Source organism: Anomaloglossus baeobatrachus, chromosome 3 (genome assembly GCF_048569485.1).
Source record: "Anomaloglossus baeobatrachus isolate aAnoBae1 chromosome 3, aAnoBae1.hap1, whole genome shotgun sequence".
NCBI lineage: Eukaryota > Metazoa > Chordata > Amphibia > Anura > Aromobatidae > Anomaloglossus > Anomaloglossus baeobatrachus.
In genome coordinates this window covers 161,624,127-161,641,760 of record NC_134355.1, presented here as the reverse complement: position 1 = coordinate 161,641,760, position 17,634 = coordinate 161,624,127, and the positions used below count along the sequence as shown (strand labels likewise).

The 17,634-nt window shown below is 44.6% G+C and overlaps 1 protein-coding gene across 1 annotated transcript in view; it reads right to left on the bottom strand.

The window, feature by feature from the left end:
- Window positions 1-17,634, bottom strand: part of CCDC170 (coiled-coil domain containing 170) — a 199,444-nt gene that overhangs the window by 99,783 nt on the left and 82,027 nt on the right. The window contains exons 9-10 of the mRNA XM_075338162.1: window positions 9,033-9,233; window positions 6,568-6,741 (exon numbers count right to left, since the gene is read on the bottom strand). Of these exons, the coding sequence (XP_075194277.1) occupies window positions 6,568-6,741; window positions 9,033-9,233 (375 nt within the window). The remainder of the gene's footprint in view (window positions 1-6,567; window positions 6,742-9,032; window positions 9,234-17,634) is intronic.

The window sequence follows — 17,634 nt, the reverse complement described above, 5'->3', positions numbered from 1 at the left end:
AGTATGGGGCACTGAAATTCCTAGTGCCAGCCCTGCCTGTAAGTGTAATGGCAATGTTTATTAACTGTATGTGTACATGTATAATGTGTTTTTATGTGTTTGTGTTTGCCTACCATTGTTTTCAATGGGGTTCGAAGGTGTTCGTCAAACGTTCGTCGAACTGAGCCGCCCTTCGACGAATAGAACCGAACTCGAACACTAGGGAGCCTGAATGCAGCGAGAAGTCTTGGAAATGCCTTTAAGTCATACCTGGTGACAGCAGAAAGCAGAGGACTGGAAGGTGAATAGTGGGGCTGCTGTAGAGGTAGTACTTTTTTTAACCAATGCTCACTTTTCCAGCTAGCCAGCAGTTTACCATTTGGTCCTCTTCTTTCCGTCATCAGGTGTGCCGCATCTCAGGCCTTTTCACTACAAGCCAGGATTTATGGCTGCGTCCAGGCCTTGTAGTTTGTGCAATGTTACTGCTCAGTGACCTATGGGTTTGGATGTGACTGGATGTCTTGGAGATACAGAGAGCGACAGCAGAAAGAAGGGGGCCAGATAGGTCAGTATTAGTTGGTTTTATTTAACCTATACTCACCTCGCCATCCTTTCCTCTTCATCTCGCTGTCAGACACACCACATCTCCAACCTCTTAAGTATAGGCCAGGACTTACAGCTATGGCCATGCTAGAGCTTACTGCTCATTATAAGGCCCGTTTCACACGTCAGTGAAAAACACAGACGTTTTTCACTGGCGTGTAAAACACGCACATGTCCCTGCGTGTGCCGAAAATCACGGCACACGTGGGTTGTCTAAGTGCAATCCGGGCTCCGTTCTCCGTGGCCCGTGATTGCACTTAGAGATTCACTCACCTGCGCCCGCTCCCGCTGTCCATGGTGCTGATCGCTCCCGCGACGCAGCATCCGGCCGGCGGTGACCCCTGCAGGAGCTGCTTCCGGGTCGGCTGTGTCGCGCATAATGAATATGCGCGACAGTATTCAGCCGGCACAGAAGGAGCAGGGAGAACGGGCTGCAGAGGACATCGCTGGACGCCGGGTGAGTTAAAATGTTTTTTATTTTAAAGCACGTTTTTTTCTGGCACGTGTTTCACGGACCACACCACTGCGTGGTCCGTGGAACATCAGTGATGCCAGAAAAAAATGGACATGTCTCCGTGCAGCAATCACGCACACGCGGGTACGCTGCACGGAGACACGTGCAGTGACAAATCACTGATGTGTGAGCAGACCCATTCATTATAATGGGTCTGCATATGTCAGTGATTCTGGTACGTTTAAAAAAAAGCACAAACGTCCCAGAATCACTGACGTGTGAAAGGGGCCTAAGGTTGCAATGATGCACAGTGAGCCTAGCTTATAGTGAAGAGAACGGAGATGTGGCACACGATGATGTAAAGAAGAGGACTGGATGGTGATCTGAAAAGTCAGCAGTGCAGTATGTTTTTTGTTCGTTTTTTTTTTTGTTTTTTTTTACATCTGACATACGTAACTAGAGGTAGTACGTATTGTGGAGAAAATAAGTATTTGATACACTGCCAATGTTGCAAGTTTTACCACCTACAAAGAATGGAGAGGTCTGTAATTTTTATCGTAGGTAAACTTCAACTCTGACAGACAGAATCTCACACAAAATCAGAAAATTCCATTGTATGATTTTGAAATAATTAATTTGCATTTTATTGCATTAAATAAGTGTTTGATCACCTACCAACCAGCAAGAATTCTGGCTCTCACAGACATGTTTTTTTTTTTTTTAAGAAGTCCTCCTACTCTGCACTCATTACATGTATTAATTGCACCTGTTTGAACCCATTACATGTATAAAAGAAATCTATCTACACAATCAATCACACTCTAACCTCTGCACCATGGCCAAGACCAAAGAGCTGTGTAAGGATACCAGGGACAAAATTGCAAAAGGCAAGCAGCTTGGTGAGAAGGTAAAAATCATTGGCGCAATTAGTAGCAGATGGTAGAAACACAAGATGACTGTCAATCTTACTCAGTCTGGGGCTCCATGCAATATCTCGCCTCTTGGAGTAATGATTATTCTGAGAAAGGACAGGAATCTCCCTAGAACTACAAGGGAGGACCTGTTAAATGGCCTGAATAGAGCTGGGACCACAGTCTCAAAGATTACCATTAGTAACACACTATGCCATCATGGAATAAACTCCTGCAGGGAACGCAAGGTCGCTCTGCTCACGCGAGCACATGTCCAGGTCCATTTGAATTTTGCCAATGACCATCTGGATGATCCAGATGAGGCATGGGAGAAGGTCATGAGGTCAGATGAGACCAAAATAAAACTTTTTGGTATCAACTTTATTTACAATGTTTGGAGGAAGAAGAAGGATGAGTACAACCTCTGGTACATGATCCCAGCTGTGAAGCATGGGGGTGGAAGCAGCATACTTTGGGGATGCTTTTCTGAAAAGGGAAAAAGGACGACTGCAATGTATTGAAGGGAGGATTGATGGAGTCATGTATAGCAAAATTTCTGCTAACAGCCTCCTTCCGTCAGTAAGAGCATTGAAGATGGGTCATGTCCTGGTCTTCCAGCATGACAGTGACCAGAAACATACAGCAAGGGCAACTAAGGAATGATTCTGTAGGAAGCATTTCAAGGTCCTGGAGTAGCTTAGCCAGTCTCCAGACCTGAACACAATAGAAAATCTTTGGAGGGAGCTGAAACTCAATGTAGCCCAGAGACAGCCTGAAACCTGAAAGATCTGGAGAAGATTTGTATGGAGGAGTGGGCCAAAATCCTTACTGCAGTGTGTGCAAACTTGGTCAAGAACTGCGTGAAACATCTGACCTCTGTAATTGCAAACAAAGGTTTCTGTACCAAATATTAAGTTCTGTTTTTCTATTGTATCAAATACTTATTTCATGCAATAAAATGCTAATTAATTATTTAAAAATCATACAATGTGATTTTCTGGATTTTGTTTTTTATTCTGTCACAATTTAATTGTATCTACGATAAAAATTACAGACCTCTCCATTCTTTGTAGGTGGGAAAACCCCACTGTAAGTCTGATGTTTATAAGACAGTGACTGCCTGTTCAGGAACAATTAAAGAGAAGATCAGAACATTTTAGTGTAAAATGTTTTGCCAAGTGTAAAAAAACTAGGTTTGAGTCAAACAAAAGGGGTTATGCAGCAGAATAATGACCCAAAGTAGATAAAAATGGTTAAAGAGAATCTGTATGCAGCATTTTACTATTGGTGCTGTCCTTCTGATTAGAATGATACCTGAAGTGAAGAAATCCGCTTTGTAGATTTTGTTGAATCTGTGTTTGGAGGGTTTTTTTTATCTTCATGTCTCTGTGTATCGAGGCAGGCCTGTGGGGAGGGACTGTGGGTAGGGTCTTAAGCTCTTTTCCGGCCCCTCCGCTGCCACTGGGTGTCGTTTCTTCATCCTTATTGAAGTTTTATGATGGCAACGTTGTAGCTGCCGGCGGCGCTTGCGCAGATCGATCTCATGGTGGACTTCAGTAAAATGGTGTCGGCAATACCATTTTACTGAAGCCCACCATGAGATCAATCTGAGCATGCGTCAGCACCATTTTCCTGAAGCCCACCATGAGATTGATCTGCACAAGCGCCACCAGTGACTAGGATGATGCCAGTGCAAAATTGAAATAAGGATGAAGAAACAACACCCAGAGGCAGCTGAGGACCGGAAAAGAGCTGAAGACCTTACCCACAGTCCCTCCCAACAGGCCCGCCACGATGAACGAATCTATGAAGATAAGAAAACTTCAAACACAAATTAGCTTCACTTCAGGTATCATTTCATCAATCAGTGTAACAGCGCTTATATAGTCCTGCCTGTACTTAGTAATATGCTGCTGACAGGTTCACTTTAAGAAGGAAAAAAATGGACTGTCTTAAAATGACAAACAATTAGTTTTAATGTAAAAAAAAAAAAAACTTTAGAGAGAGCTGAAATCTGATTTTGGAAAAGGGAATTCTGCAAACATTCAAACAGTGAGAGAATGGAAGAGACTACCAGCAAATAACTGCAAGAAATTCACAGATGGCTAAAAAAAAAAGCAATAGTAGGATTCCCATTGTTGCCAACGATTGGTGATCCCAATTGTTATCCTTTATCTTGATCATGCATATGCTATAAGGCGCATTAAAGAGTTAAAGAGGTTGTCCACCAGTTTAACATTGATGGACTATCCTTAGGATAAGCCATCAATGTCTAAACGGCTGGAGTCCAACACCCAGCACCCCCACTGAGGAGCAGGAAATGCTCAGTTCTGGAGCTGTCTCGTCTTCTGATACCAGCCGAAGCCGGATACTGCACATCCTCCTCCCATTCAAATCAATAGGAGGCGGATGTGCAGTACCACCCGGCTATGGCCACTATCAGGACTCGGGGCCGCTTAGGAACTGAGCATTTCCAACTGCCGATTGCCGCCACTGGCTCCAAGAACAAATGGTCAGCGGGGGTGCCGGGTGTCGGACCTCGGACAATCAGACATTGATGACTTATCCTAAGGGGTACTTTGCACGTTGCGACATCGCAAGCCGATTGTTATGGTTGCTGTGGCTCTGGAGACTATGTCCGGATTTCTTGCTACTGCACATGTGCAAGCGCTGGAGACTAAGTCCTATCTTGGAGCCATTGCACATGTGCGGGTGACATCATCGCTGACACGAGGTCACATGTCTCTGACACCTTCTAAGCTGATTGGCCACTGGTCATGTGCTTGTGACACATGGTCACATGTCTCTGACACCTTCTATGCCGATTGGTCGCTGGTCATGTGCTTGTGACGCTTTGCTCGGTGATAGGCCAGCGTGACGTCATTGCTGTCATTCTGGCAGCGGATTGGCTCTGGTGTCCTCCATCTTGGATGAGGCACAGAGTCTATATAAGACCCTGATGCACGCCGCCCGGTGCTCAGTCCTCTTGGTTCATGCATGAGGGTGGACGCCCTGTGCACGTCCCTCTAGGTATCTCTCTCTCTATGTTAGGTGAGCGCTACCAGCAGGGTAGCGTTCTTATACCTTACAGCTTCGGCTGCAGTCCGTATCCTTACCTCTTAGTGGAGCGGACATAGGCAGGTGCCTGAGGCACATGGTCCGGCTGGGCCTTGTGATTCTACTCGTAGGTGGACGTTGCCGCTAGGGTAACGTTCCTTATACTGCGTCTGGCAGTTGTTCGTATCCTCGCACACTAGGGGAGCGAACAGAGGTAGGAGCTTTGTGCGGCTTATGCTGCTGTCCGTCTCTTTTGCACCACTAGAAGAGCAGACCTAGGCAGGTGCCATATCTAGTGGTTCGTGTCCTCACACACTAGTGGAGCGAACGCAGGTAGGAGCTTTGTGCGGCTTACGCTGCTGTTCGTCTCTTTTGCACCACTAGAAGAGTGGACCTAGGCAGGTGCCATATCTAGTGGTTCGTGTCCTCGCACACTAGTGGAGCGAACGCAGGTAGTAACTTTGTGCGGCTTACGCTGCTGTCCGTCTCCTGGCACCACTAGAGGAACAGACCTAGGTAGGTGCCATTTCACACTCACTACTTTTGTCTCTGTGATCTTTAACAGAGACCATTCCACACGCCCTACAAGTAAGGGAGGAATTGCTCTATTTTCTAATTATATTCCTCTGTGAGTTTAACAGAGGTATTGCACTCTGCACTTGTGCTATTATTTTTTACAGTGGTACACTTATATACCCCTTATCCTCTGCCATAGTCTGCAGCAGAGTCTTTGCACGGTGGACCCTGACTGTCTGACATTCCTTTAGGTTTATTATCAGACAGCCCCCGTAACACCGATGCTGCGATGCCGAGCGCGATAGTCCCCACCCCCATCGCAGCTGCGATATCATGGTGATAGCTGGCGTGGCGAACATTATCGCTACGCCGGCTTCAAATGCATTCACCTGTCCTGCGACGTCGGTCGGGCCGGCGACCCGCCTCCTTATTAAGGGGGTGGGTCGTGCGGCGTCATAGCGACATCACACGTCAGGCGGCCAATAGCAGTGGAGGGGCGGAGATGAGCAAGATGTAAGCATTGCCGGCCGGGACGCAGGTAGGAGATGTACCTCGCTCCTGCGACTTCACACACAGCGATGTGTGCTGCTGCAGGAACGAGGAACAACATCGGACCATCGCAGCAAGGTAATTATGGTTTTCGCCGATGCTACACCGATGATACGATTACGACGCTTTTGCGCTCATTAATCGTATCATCTAGGCTTTACACACTACGATGTCGAGAGCGACACCGGAAGTGCGTCACTTTCAATTTGACCCCACCGACATCGCACCTGCGATGTCGTAGTGTGCAAAGTGCCCCTAAGGATAGGCCATCAATGTTAAAGTGATGGACAAGCTCTTAAGACAGCATCCAAGCATCACTTCTTCTCAGTTTAACTGCCTAACAATTTTGACCATAGCTGTATTTTCAGAAAAAAAACTATATGAATATTCATTATATGTAATGTAATTAACATAATCTACTTGTCATTCACATAATGTAACCCAAGCTATGCTGGAGTTCAGCTCAAAACTATAATCACATATTCTCATTTTCTTTACCTTTCTTTGCAAACTTTGAGCAAGTGTCCTGTTTCCAATGACAGCATCTGATTCTAATTTGACCAACTGATCTGCCCGGGCAAGGATGGCATCTAGACGCATGTCAAAGCCTACATCAGCAGTTATTCTTTCCAGCTTCATCTTTTCAGACAGCTGTTCCAAGAACTTCATGTACTGCGGGAGGTATCATAGGAAGACAACTCAAAGATGTAGAAATGTGCCAATGATAACTTATTTTGTGAATATCTAAAGCCAGTATATTATTCATCACTGATTAAATTGTACATGATAATAGAAATTGTCAGCATGAGATTAAATATTAGAGGAGAAATGTTACTTCTTAATCCATTAATGGTTCCACCATCTGATACAAAATGTGACACGCAACATTTCCATAACTAACATTTTAATGTAGCTCAATCATTTAGAGCCTCCTAAAATTTCCTGATTAAAAAGTTGTAAGTACACAAAGTCACAGCAACTTCTGTGCCACATATAGTGCATTGGAAAGTGTTGATACCTGGTGAAATTTTCTACATTTTAATGGAATTTTATGTGATACACTAACACAAAAGTAGCAAGTATTTGTGAAATGTAAAGAAAATGATACATTGTTTTCTTAAATTTTTTAAAAAGAAATCTTAAAATTCTGACATACTATACATTTGTATTCAACCCCCCGGAGTCATTATTTTGTAGGACCACCTTTCACTGTAATTACAGCTGAAACTCTTTTGGGGGATGTCTCTACTTGCTTTGTATATCTAGAGGCTGACATTCTTGCCCATTCTTCTTTGCAAAAGAACTCTAGCTCAGTGAAATTTGATGTAGATGATGTACAGTGTCTGTGAATAGCAATTTTGTAGTCTTCGCACTGGTTCTCAATGGGATGTAGGTCTGGACTTTGACTGGGCCATTCACACACATGAATATGCTTTAATTTAAATCATCCATTGTAGCTTTGGCAGTATATTTAAGGTCGTTGTTCTGTTGGAAGGTGAGTCTAGGCCCCAGTCTCAAGTCTATTGCAGCCTCTTAAAGGTTTTCCTCCATCCATCTGTCCATCAACTCTGACCAGCTTTCGTGTCCCTACAGAAGAAAAGCTTCCCCACATCATGATGCTGCTACCACCATGTTTTACAGTGGTGATGGTGTTTTCAGGGTGTTGTGCAGTGTTAGTTTTCCAGCATTTTGCATCCAGCCCATAAATTTTACTTTGGTCTCATGTGATCAGAGCTAGAATGTGGAAGAATGTGCTCTGGTCAGATGAGACCAAAGTAGAATGTTTTGGGATAAATTAAACTAACACTCCACATCACCTTGAATCACCAACAAGGTAACCATGCTGTGGGGATACTTTTCTTCAATAGAGACACGCAAGCTGGTCAGAGTTGATGGGAAGATGGATGGAGCTAAATAAAGGGCAATCATGGAAGAAAGCCTGATAGAGACTGTAAAAGTCTCAAAACCGGGGCACAGTGTCATCTTCCAGCAGGACAACGACCCTAAACATACTGCCAGAGCTACAATGGATGGTTTAGATCAAAGCCTATTCATGTGTTTTCAATGGCCCAGTCACAATCCAGACCTGAATCCCATTAAGAATCTGTGGCAAAACTTAAAAATTATTGTTCTCAGACGTTCTCCATCTATTCTCACTGAGCTGGAGCTATTTTGTGGTGATGTATGGGTGTCAATTTCACTCTCTAAATGTGCAAACCTGGTAGAGATTTTTTGCAAAAGGTGGTCCTACAAAGTATTAACTAAGGGGGCTGAATACAAATGCACGTCACAATTTTCAGGTTTATATTTAGAAAACTGTGGAAACCATGAAAAAATTGGAAAAGTTTGGAGGATATGAATACCTATTCAAGGCACAGTACAAGCAGAATGTAAGCTATAGAGCATGAGCTCGCTCTGAAAATTTCTAGCTGGAAAAAAGATAAATATGCTTCTTTAAAAAAAAGACTTGTCTTCATCTGCTACCCATAGAATAAAAACATTATACTGGCCAATCAAAAACCGCCAATGATATTCTGCAGGGAGAAAACCCTGAGACAGGTATAGGGGCAACATAGACAGTAAAGGCAAGGTTTCGCAAAAAGAAAGGTTAGAAACAAAATTGCAAAAATTACAGGAGGACTAAAGAAAAAAACTCAAAAATGTAAAAACAATAATATTAAAAAAAATAAACTCCTCCAATGCAGTCTTGTCTATTGATTATAAGTGCATATGTATCATTAATAAAGTATTGGACAGAGATTATACCTGATCCTATACCTACAGAGAGCTCAGTGGGGTCTGTATCTTCCTAGGGTTTCCATGGATGAAAAAATGTTGAGAACAGCTAGAACAGTAATATGATGAATACAAAAATTATCTTCTATCAAGTAGCCTGTAATTTGCAGGAAACATATGAAGGTTCATTTTCTTATATTATTGTGTACAATTTAGTCCTATATTACCTTTTGTTTCTCATAACTTAGATTGTCCCTCACAACGTCACCAGAAACTAGTTCTCCTTCAGTTACTTTTAGCCGAGCCAACAGGTCTTGTAGCTGCTGCTCAGCTTTCCTGGCTCTATGTAATGCATCCTGGTGGAGATCTGACTGGTTCTGTAGCTGCTCGTTCATTTTACATACTTTATTTTCCAGCTGAGTAACCATCTACAAAACACATAAGAAAAAAAGTCAACATTCATACCAAGTAACAAAATTATCCATAATCAAAGCCTTTAAAATAGCCAAACACCTGGAGCATCCATCATATGTACTATAATATGGGGGAACAAGCACATGAGCTTGTCCAGTAATTCAGACAGCAATTCGGATTCAAATATGTAGGCAAAGACATACGGTCGCTGAAACACTGCTATTTGTCTGGTGGAAACTTCAGTTGCGATAAAATCCTATGACTTCTACCTAGGTCACAATCAGAGTTTTTCATCCAGAGAAAAAAATAAACTTTTCATCCATGTTGTCAACAGTATGCCATCTTTAATGTCCATTTCAGTCATCCATCTTTTACATCAACAATTAAAAAATTATAAAAGGTCAAATCTATGTTCCTATCTTAATAATTAGATTAATGGATTGTCACGGGCACAACATGGTAACCAGGGGTAAGGATACCTAGACTGGCCCTTAGACTAGGGGCCCTAAGCTGTCTCTTATCACAGAGGTAGGCTTGATGGTAGCCAAGTCTGGACTGCCAGCGTGGTGCTAACTCCTGAGTAGCCCAGGTCTAACACCCCTCTCCCCCACCCCCGGAGAGGACTGAGACAGGAGTAAAGAATCCCACAAATACCGACAGACAGGGGAAAACCGAAGCTCAAACTTACTGCAAGCACACACAGGGCAAATGACAATACAAGCTCAGGTAGAAATAGAGTATAGGGAGGAAATAAGCAAACAATGAGGATATTTCCACTGCACACCAAATACCATACAACCGTTCACCAACAACTGGGTCACCATGCACAAAAAATGATAATGCTTGAGCAGAGCTAGAGTTATATTCAGCATGTGAGGCTGGGTTCCACCATCTTTTAAATGACGGAGGCGGCTATGATAGGACGTCAGCAACCATTCTTCCTTGCGGATCCTCTCCAGATCCGTCAGGTTAGATGGTGAATGTTGTTGGACAGTCATTTTCAGGTCTCTCCAGAAATGCTCAATTGGGTTTAGGTCAGGGCACTGGCTGGGCTCAGACACTTATATTTAAGTCTCATGCTGTCCATTTCCTTGTGATCCTCCTTGAGATGGTTCTACTCCTTCATTGGAGTCCAGCTGTGTTTAATTAAACTGATGACTTGAATAGGAAAGGCACACACCTGTCTATATAAGACCTCACACTCACAGTGCATGTCAGACCAAATGAGAATCATGAGGTCAAAGAAACTGCCCAAGGAGCTCAGAGACAGAATTTTGGCAAGGCACAGATATGGCCAAGGTTCCAAAAGAATTTCTGCAGTAATCAAGGTTCTTAAGAGCACAGTGGTCTCCATAATCCTTAAATGGATGAAGTTTGCGACCACTAGAACTCTTCCTAGACCTGGACATCCAGCCAAACTCAGTAATCATGGGAGAAGAGCCTTGGTGAGAGAGGTAAAGAAGAACCCTAAGATCACTGTGGCTAGCTCCAGAGATGCAGTAGGGAGATGGGAGAAAGTTCCACAAAGTCTACTATCACTGCAGCCCTCCACCAGATGGGCCTTTATGGCAGAGTGGCCCAACGGAAGCCTCTCCTCAGTGCAAGACATATGAAAGCCCGCATAGAGTTTGCAAAAAAACACATGAAGGACTCCCAGACTATGAGAAATAAGATTCTCTGGTCTGATGTGACAAAGAGAGAACTTTTGGGTGCTAATTCTAAGTGGTATGCGTGGAGAAAACCAGGCACTGCTCAACACCTGCCAAATACAATCCCAACAGTGAAACATAGTGGTGGCAACATCATTATATGGGGGTGTTTTTCAGCTGCAGGGACAGGACAACTGGTTGCAATTGAAGGAAAGATGAATGCGGCCAAGTACAGAGATATCCTGGAAGAAAACCTCTTCCAGAGTTCTCTGGACCTCAGACTTGGCCTAAGGTTCACCTTCCAACAAGACAATGACCCTAAGCACACAGCTAAAATAACAAATGGGATGAATGGTGAGGATGATTGTCCCGTGACGCCACCTGTGGTATGCGGCAAGGGATTAGCCGCTGCTGCTGTCGCTGTCCTCCGGGGCGGATGGTGTCACAGCAAGGATGGTTCTGCTCCCCACAAGTTGAGCGGGCCCCAGGGGGGGATGATGAAGGGAGTAGTGGCCGTTGGCGCTGAAGTGCATTGCAGCGGTGCCGGCAAGCAAAAGGCTGAGTCAGCTGCTGCGGTTCCAGGTCTTTTACTCACTGTCTTTAGATTGCCCGGGAGGTACCAGTCACCGCCTTGGTAGGCTCCAGCCGATCCCGGATTTGTTAGAGGTAGCCACTGGTGTTTGAAAGTGTCCTTTCCAAGGAATGGAAAGGAAGGTCCTTTCCTCCAGGAGTGAGGAACCTGGGCTGACCTTCCTGCTCCAAGCCTCAGGCCTCGTGAAAGAAGAAGAGAGAAGATCGTGGTGTCGTGTCACCAGAACTGTAGTCCCAACTTAACTGACATAGTGTCCAGGTTGTTCCTACTTCTACCTCAAGTGGTACCCGCCCCCCAGGTGGTTGTCCTAGTGACCGGGAAAGTCCCATGCCTCATGATAGCCAGCCTACCCTAGACCAGTCCCCCAGTGAGACGGCACCTAAGCTGTATGTAAAGTGTACTGTGGAAACACCGATGATTAACCCCCTCCTTACCAGAGATGAATACTGCACCTTAAGTGAGGTGCAGTACCCTGTGGCGACTGAAACTGCAGTGGCACCACAGTTACGTCCAGTCATATAGTGCCAGTTAGTCAGTTAGTTGCCTGTGTTCATAACCATGGATACCTTAACTAAAATGCAATGCACATGAGGTATACTGCATCTCTAATTGGAGGTGTTTGCGAATATTATTATTATTGCACCTATTACATATTTGGATAGGATCTTGGATATGGGAATACTCCTTTAATATCACATTTATTATTAGTGGACAACTCGAGTCTTATAGGTAGGTGATTGTTCCTTTAATATCACCTCTGAATAAAGTTTTAAGCCACTAAAACTGTGATAATTGTGTAAACACAGATACTGTTGTGTTAAGTTATAGATAAATATATACAGTTAAAACCAGGGGTAAGGAGGTTAAGATGTGGGGGGAGATTTATAGCAGCCATGTCAATCAATGTCTGTATTGTAGAGGGAGCTCCATACAGCTGTATGTATACTGTGGGAGTATGGGTGCCGGTAAGGATACTGTCATAGTTATGGCATAGGCTCTGATGTCACATAAATGAACTGTAAAGCCAATAAACAATGTAATTCTAACAAATAAAAAAAGAAAAGATATTTATACTTTTCAGTATAGGTTGTGGCTTTAAGGTCTGTTTGCGACATTATGCAATAAATACATCTTCCTCAACTGTACATACTACATTGCCACCTACTGGATTTTAGAAAGAATGTCTTGGTTTTACAAACATTGTAAAGGAGGGGGATTAATATTTATTTGTACACTACAGCATATCATTACATTTAAAAAAAAAAACACTTAAGCATGACGATGATATTAACCCCCCATTCCTGCCCAGCTTGGGTTGAAGGTTGTATATGTGTTTAAGGGCTCCGCCACACATCCGTGAAACACGTGCGTGTTTGGTCCGTTTCCGTGTATACTGGAGACACGGCCAAACGTGCACCAATGTTACTATATCTCAGCGGTTACAAATGCGTTTTTGGTTATGTCCGTTAGTCCGTCTCCGTGATGCGTTTTGTGGGCCGTGTCAAACGCCAGCATGTCCGTTTTATTCACGCAACACGCAGCACGAACCCAATGAAAGTCAATGGGTCTGTGCGCACGTCCGAGTGACACGGACGCATCTCTGTTTGTTCCCTGTATGTTTTGTGTTTTTTTCATGTGATGTCAGTCTTTTTTCTTTTTATGTTTCGTTCTCTCCCTCAGTCCGTCAGTCGGTCTCTATGTCTGTCTGTCCCTCTAGCTGTCTGTCGGTCAGTTCCCCCCCCTCTCTCATACTTACTATTCCCCGATCTCCGGTGCGGCGCTGCACGGCTGTTATAAAAACTCCGGCGGCTTTTCCTCTTTTGATAAAGCCGGCCGCCCATTAATCAATCTCGTATTCCCTGCTTTCCCCGCCCACCGGCGGCTGTGATTGGTTGCAGTGAGACACGCCCACCACGCTGAGTGACAGGTGTCACACTGCACCCAATCACAGCAGCCGGTGGGCGTGTCTATACTGTGCATTAAAATAAATAAATAAATAATTAAAAAAAACAGCGTGCGGTCCCCCCCCATTTTAATACCAGCCAGATAAAGCCATACGGCTGAAGGCTGGTATTCTCAGGATGGGGAGCTCCACGTTATGGGGGGCCCCCCACCCTAACAATATCAGTCAGCAGCCGCCCAGAATTGCCGCATACATTATATGCGACAGTTCTGGGGCTGTACCCGGCTCTTCCCGATTTACCCTGGTGCGTTGGCAAATCGGGGTAATAAGGAGTTATTGGCAGCCCATTGCTATTGGCTCCACATGTGGACCTGTGGAAGCCCAATTTGGGCGAAACAGCTGTCGTCCATTCTTGAGGAGCCAGCTCACAGTGTGTCTCCAGCCCTCCACTCTGCACGTGTTTGAATAAAGAAATCCTTCACAGCGGATTGAGTGCGGTCTCTTTCTACGTATTTCCCATATCCAGGATTGTCATGATGGTGACCCCGACGTTTTGCGTTTTGCCGGCCTCAAAAAGGTCTCCCTCCCTTTGAAGGGGGGCGACCTGCACAAATTGTTGCTACAAGAGGAGGCTAGGTTAATTATTAATTATGGGGCACAGGGCCCGCAAGGTTTAAACGATCGTGTGGATCTATCTGTGTTCCTATGATAGTTCTGCCTGTCTGTCACCCTTTGCTTCATTTTATTCAGGTGTGTTCTTTTACATGTTTGATATCTGTGTCCCTATGACAGTTCTGCCTGTCTATCACCCATTGCTTCATTTTATTCAAGTGTGTTCTTTTACATGTTTAAAATTTGTTGTAAATTCATGCATGGAAATGGATACATGTATTTTATATGCATACACAAATCTCCTATTTGTTTTTATGTGGTCTGGGGCAATCTGTGAGCACTCCTTTAAAAGGGGTGTAGCCGTGGCTCCACATGTGGACCTGTGGAAGCCCAATTTGGGCGAAACAGCTGTCGTCCATTCTTGAGGAGCCAGCTCACAGTGTGTCTCCAGCCCTCCACTCTGCACGTGTTTGAATAAAGAAATCCTTCACAGCGGATTGAGTGCGGTCTCTTTCTACTCTCACGCTTCATCAATGGACTTTTTTATTTCTAATAAAGGATTTTTTCAGGTGTGTGTGTGTTTTTTTTACTGTAACTTACAGATTAATCATGGAAGGTGTCTCATAGACGCCTGACATGATTAATCTAGGACTTATTGGCAGCTATGGGCTGCCAATAACTCCTTATTACCCCGATTTGCCAACGCACCAGGGTAAATCGGGAAGAGCCGGGTACAGTCCCAGAACTGTCGCATCTAATGTATGCGGCAATTCTGGGCGGCTGCTGACTGATATTGTTAGGGTGGGGGGCCCCCCATAACGTGGAGCTCCCCATCCTGAGAATACCAGCCTTCAGCCGTATGGCTTTATCTGGCTGGTATTAAAATGGGGGGGGACCGCACGCCGTTTTTTTTAATTATTTATTTTAATGCACAGTATAGACACGCCCACCGGCTGCTGTGATTGGGTGCAGTGTGACACCTGTCACTCAGCATGGTGGGCGTGTCTCACTGCAACCAATCATAGCCGCCGGTGGGCGGGGAAAGCAGGGAATACGAGATTGATTAATGGGCGGCCGGCTTTTTCAAATTAGAAAAAGCCGCCGGAACAGTGTGAACGCCGTGCAGCGCCGGTGATCGGGGAACGGTGAGTATGAGAGAGGGGGGGACACTTCAGTCACTCGGGGGATTAGTGGTCACCGGTGAATCCTTCACAGGTGACCGCTAATCAGTACACAGCACAAAGACAGAGCCGCAGCATGACTATGAAGTCGGGTGAAGTTCACCCGAGTTCATTCTCATCCCGCTACTCTGTCTTCCGACATGTAGTAACGACATTTTGCATCACACACGTACATTCCACACGGACAACACATACACATGTCAGTTATTTCACTCACGCACACATGGACATTCCACACGCACATACGGCTAGCATACGGGATACACACGCAGGCCACACATACCATAAAAACGGACCTAAAAAACGGAAAACGAATGTGTGGCGGAGCCCTAAAAGAGTTGAGTTGTAATGTATTTCTCATTTGTATATTTGAATAATTATTACACAACAGCTATGATATTTTTCTTTCTTTCTTTTTTTATTGCTCTGACGATCTTGGTGGGACTATAAATGAAATTGCGTCTATGATTACAAAGGGCCACTAAAATACATTTTAATATATGTTCCCCTTTTCGTAATAATTATTTTTATATATCAGACACATTTTTTTTTTTTTTAAAGACCTATGGGCGTTATTTCAACATTTAAATATTTATTTATTTTAATCTTATTTTCCCTGTAACTGGTGCTGGATTATTAGCCCCAGTTACTGGGCAAATTCAGCTTGCTGTCTGCATCTCAGTAGTGATTGGGCTCCAAGGACACAAGAGCTCCTGCTCCCAGTGATTGCATGAATGCTGGACCTGGAGGCAAAAACAATGTCAACGCTTCTTACACTTTATAAAGAGCTCAGTTCAGTGCTGCGGATACAGCAATAGGGAGAGATGGTAATATACCTTTTCTATGGGATGTCCAGTTGTGTCTGACGTGCCCACGGGATCGGGGGCTACTCGTCACAAGGCCCCGGTTCTTATCCTGGGTCACCGTGGTGGCCTTTGCCCGGTTCCGTGACCCCAGCGGTGTCAATAAAGATGGGGATGATGGCAGTAGTTGTTCGTGACACCACCTGTGGGGTTCGGCAAATATTAGCTGCCGCTGCGAGACTTCTTCTCTGGGGCGAATGATAACGCAGCTTGGATGGTACAGCTTTCCACAGGCAACGCTCAGGCCCCAGGGAAGATGATGGTGGTAGTAGTCCCCTATGGCACAGGGACGCAATGCTGTGAGTGCCGGCAGTGATGGGACGACACATAGGGCGCAGTTCAAGTTCTTTACTCACTGAAACCACACCGCCGTTGGAGTGCTGGGCTACACTGTGATGGGCTACAGCCGATCCCAGATATTTCGGAGGTCGAGGCTGGTGTTTCCTTCTGTGCGTCACCTTTCGACGGTTTTCCTCCACCCCAGCTCCTGGGCCGTGTAACGGGTCACAGGTGACTTCAGTAACTTCCACGTGGCGTGGACAACCGCCAACCACCTGGCTCCACCCCCTGGTGTGTTCATCAAGCACTGAGGGAGGTGACTAGGTTTTAATGGTTTGGCTGATGTTACCTTATTGGGGCACAGGTGTAGTGCGGGGGTCTACCTGTGACTATCTGGCTAGTCCAGGGCGTCACACATCCACCTATGGAATCAAGCCTTTTCCTACACAAGGGAACAATATTCATTACTGAATGGGTAACTATTTAGATACCTGCAAATAATACACTTTATCACCACTCTGATTAAGAATGGTGCTCCCTTTTTTTGTTTGTCATGTAGTTTGAACAACTTTGTCATCGGACTCTCCACAACTCTGGTACCATATACTTTCTAGATTGATGCCTTTTCCAAGACCAGTCTGTCAATTAACACATATTGGAAAAAGCAGACCTGAGCTTGTCAGAGTTGTTGGAGGCTGAATAGTCACAAATGTGGTCCTTCAATACCATGGGGCTGATAAATACACTAATGCAGGAGATCAATTTTAAGTTTTGACTCCTAGCCATACAGAAAGAATGGTCCTGGGGTCCTTTTTGGATTGCTTTTATGGTTGTTGAGAAATATGAGTTATATCCGGTAGCTCTGCCCATGACGACTTTGGCTGGCAACATATTTTCCTATCCTAACTCTTACAGTACACAACGTGGTTGAAAATTCTTGCAAAGCCTTAATGAATAAGAAAATCACAAATATACCAGATCATTTCCATATAATAATACAATTTGCCTTCTTGGCTGTGTGTCATGGACCTGATTGAGTATTCGATCCATGACCATTTGCTTTGTAGTTGGTTCCTCTGTGTGCTTGGCTATTGCCTTTTTCTTCCCTGTCCAAATTGATCCTATTGGCTTTGTTCTCCCTTCTTGGTTCGCTCTTCTTCAGGTATTCTAATTTTCCCGTTGTCGTTTGCACTATCATATCCTGGGTTGGGTTAGATTTGTTCATTGTTCACTGCAGTTCCTTGCTGGCTATATCTCCAGGTAGACTTGTTTCAGGGACTTCCAGCCTTTCAAGCTTAGAAATTTCCCTTTTGATAAACACTGTTTGAGTGTAAAC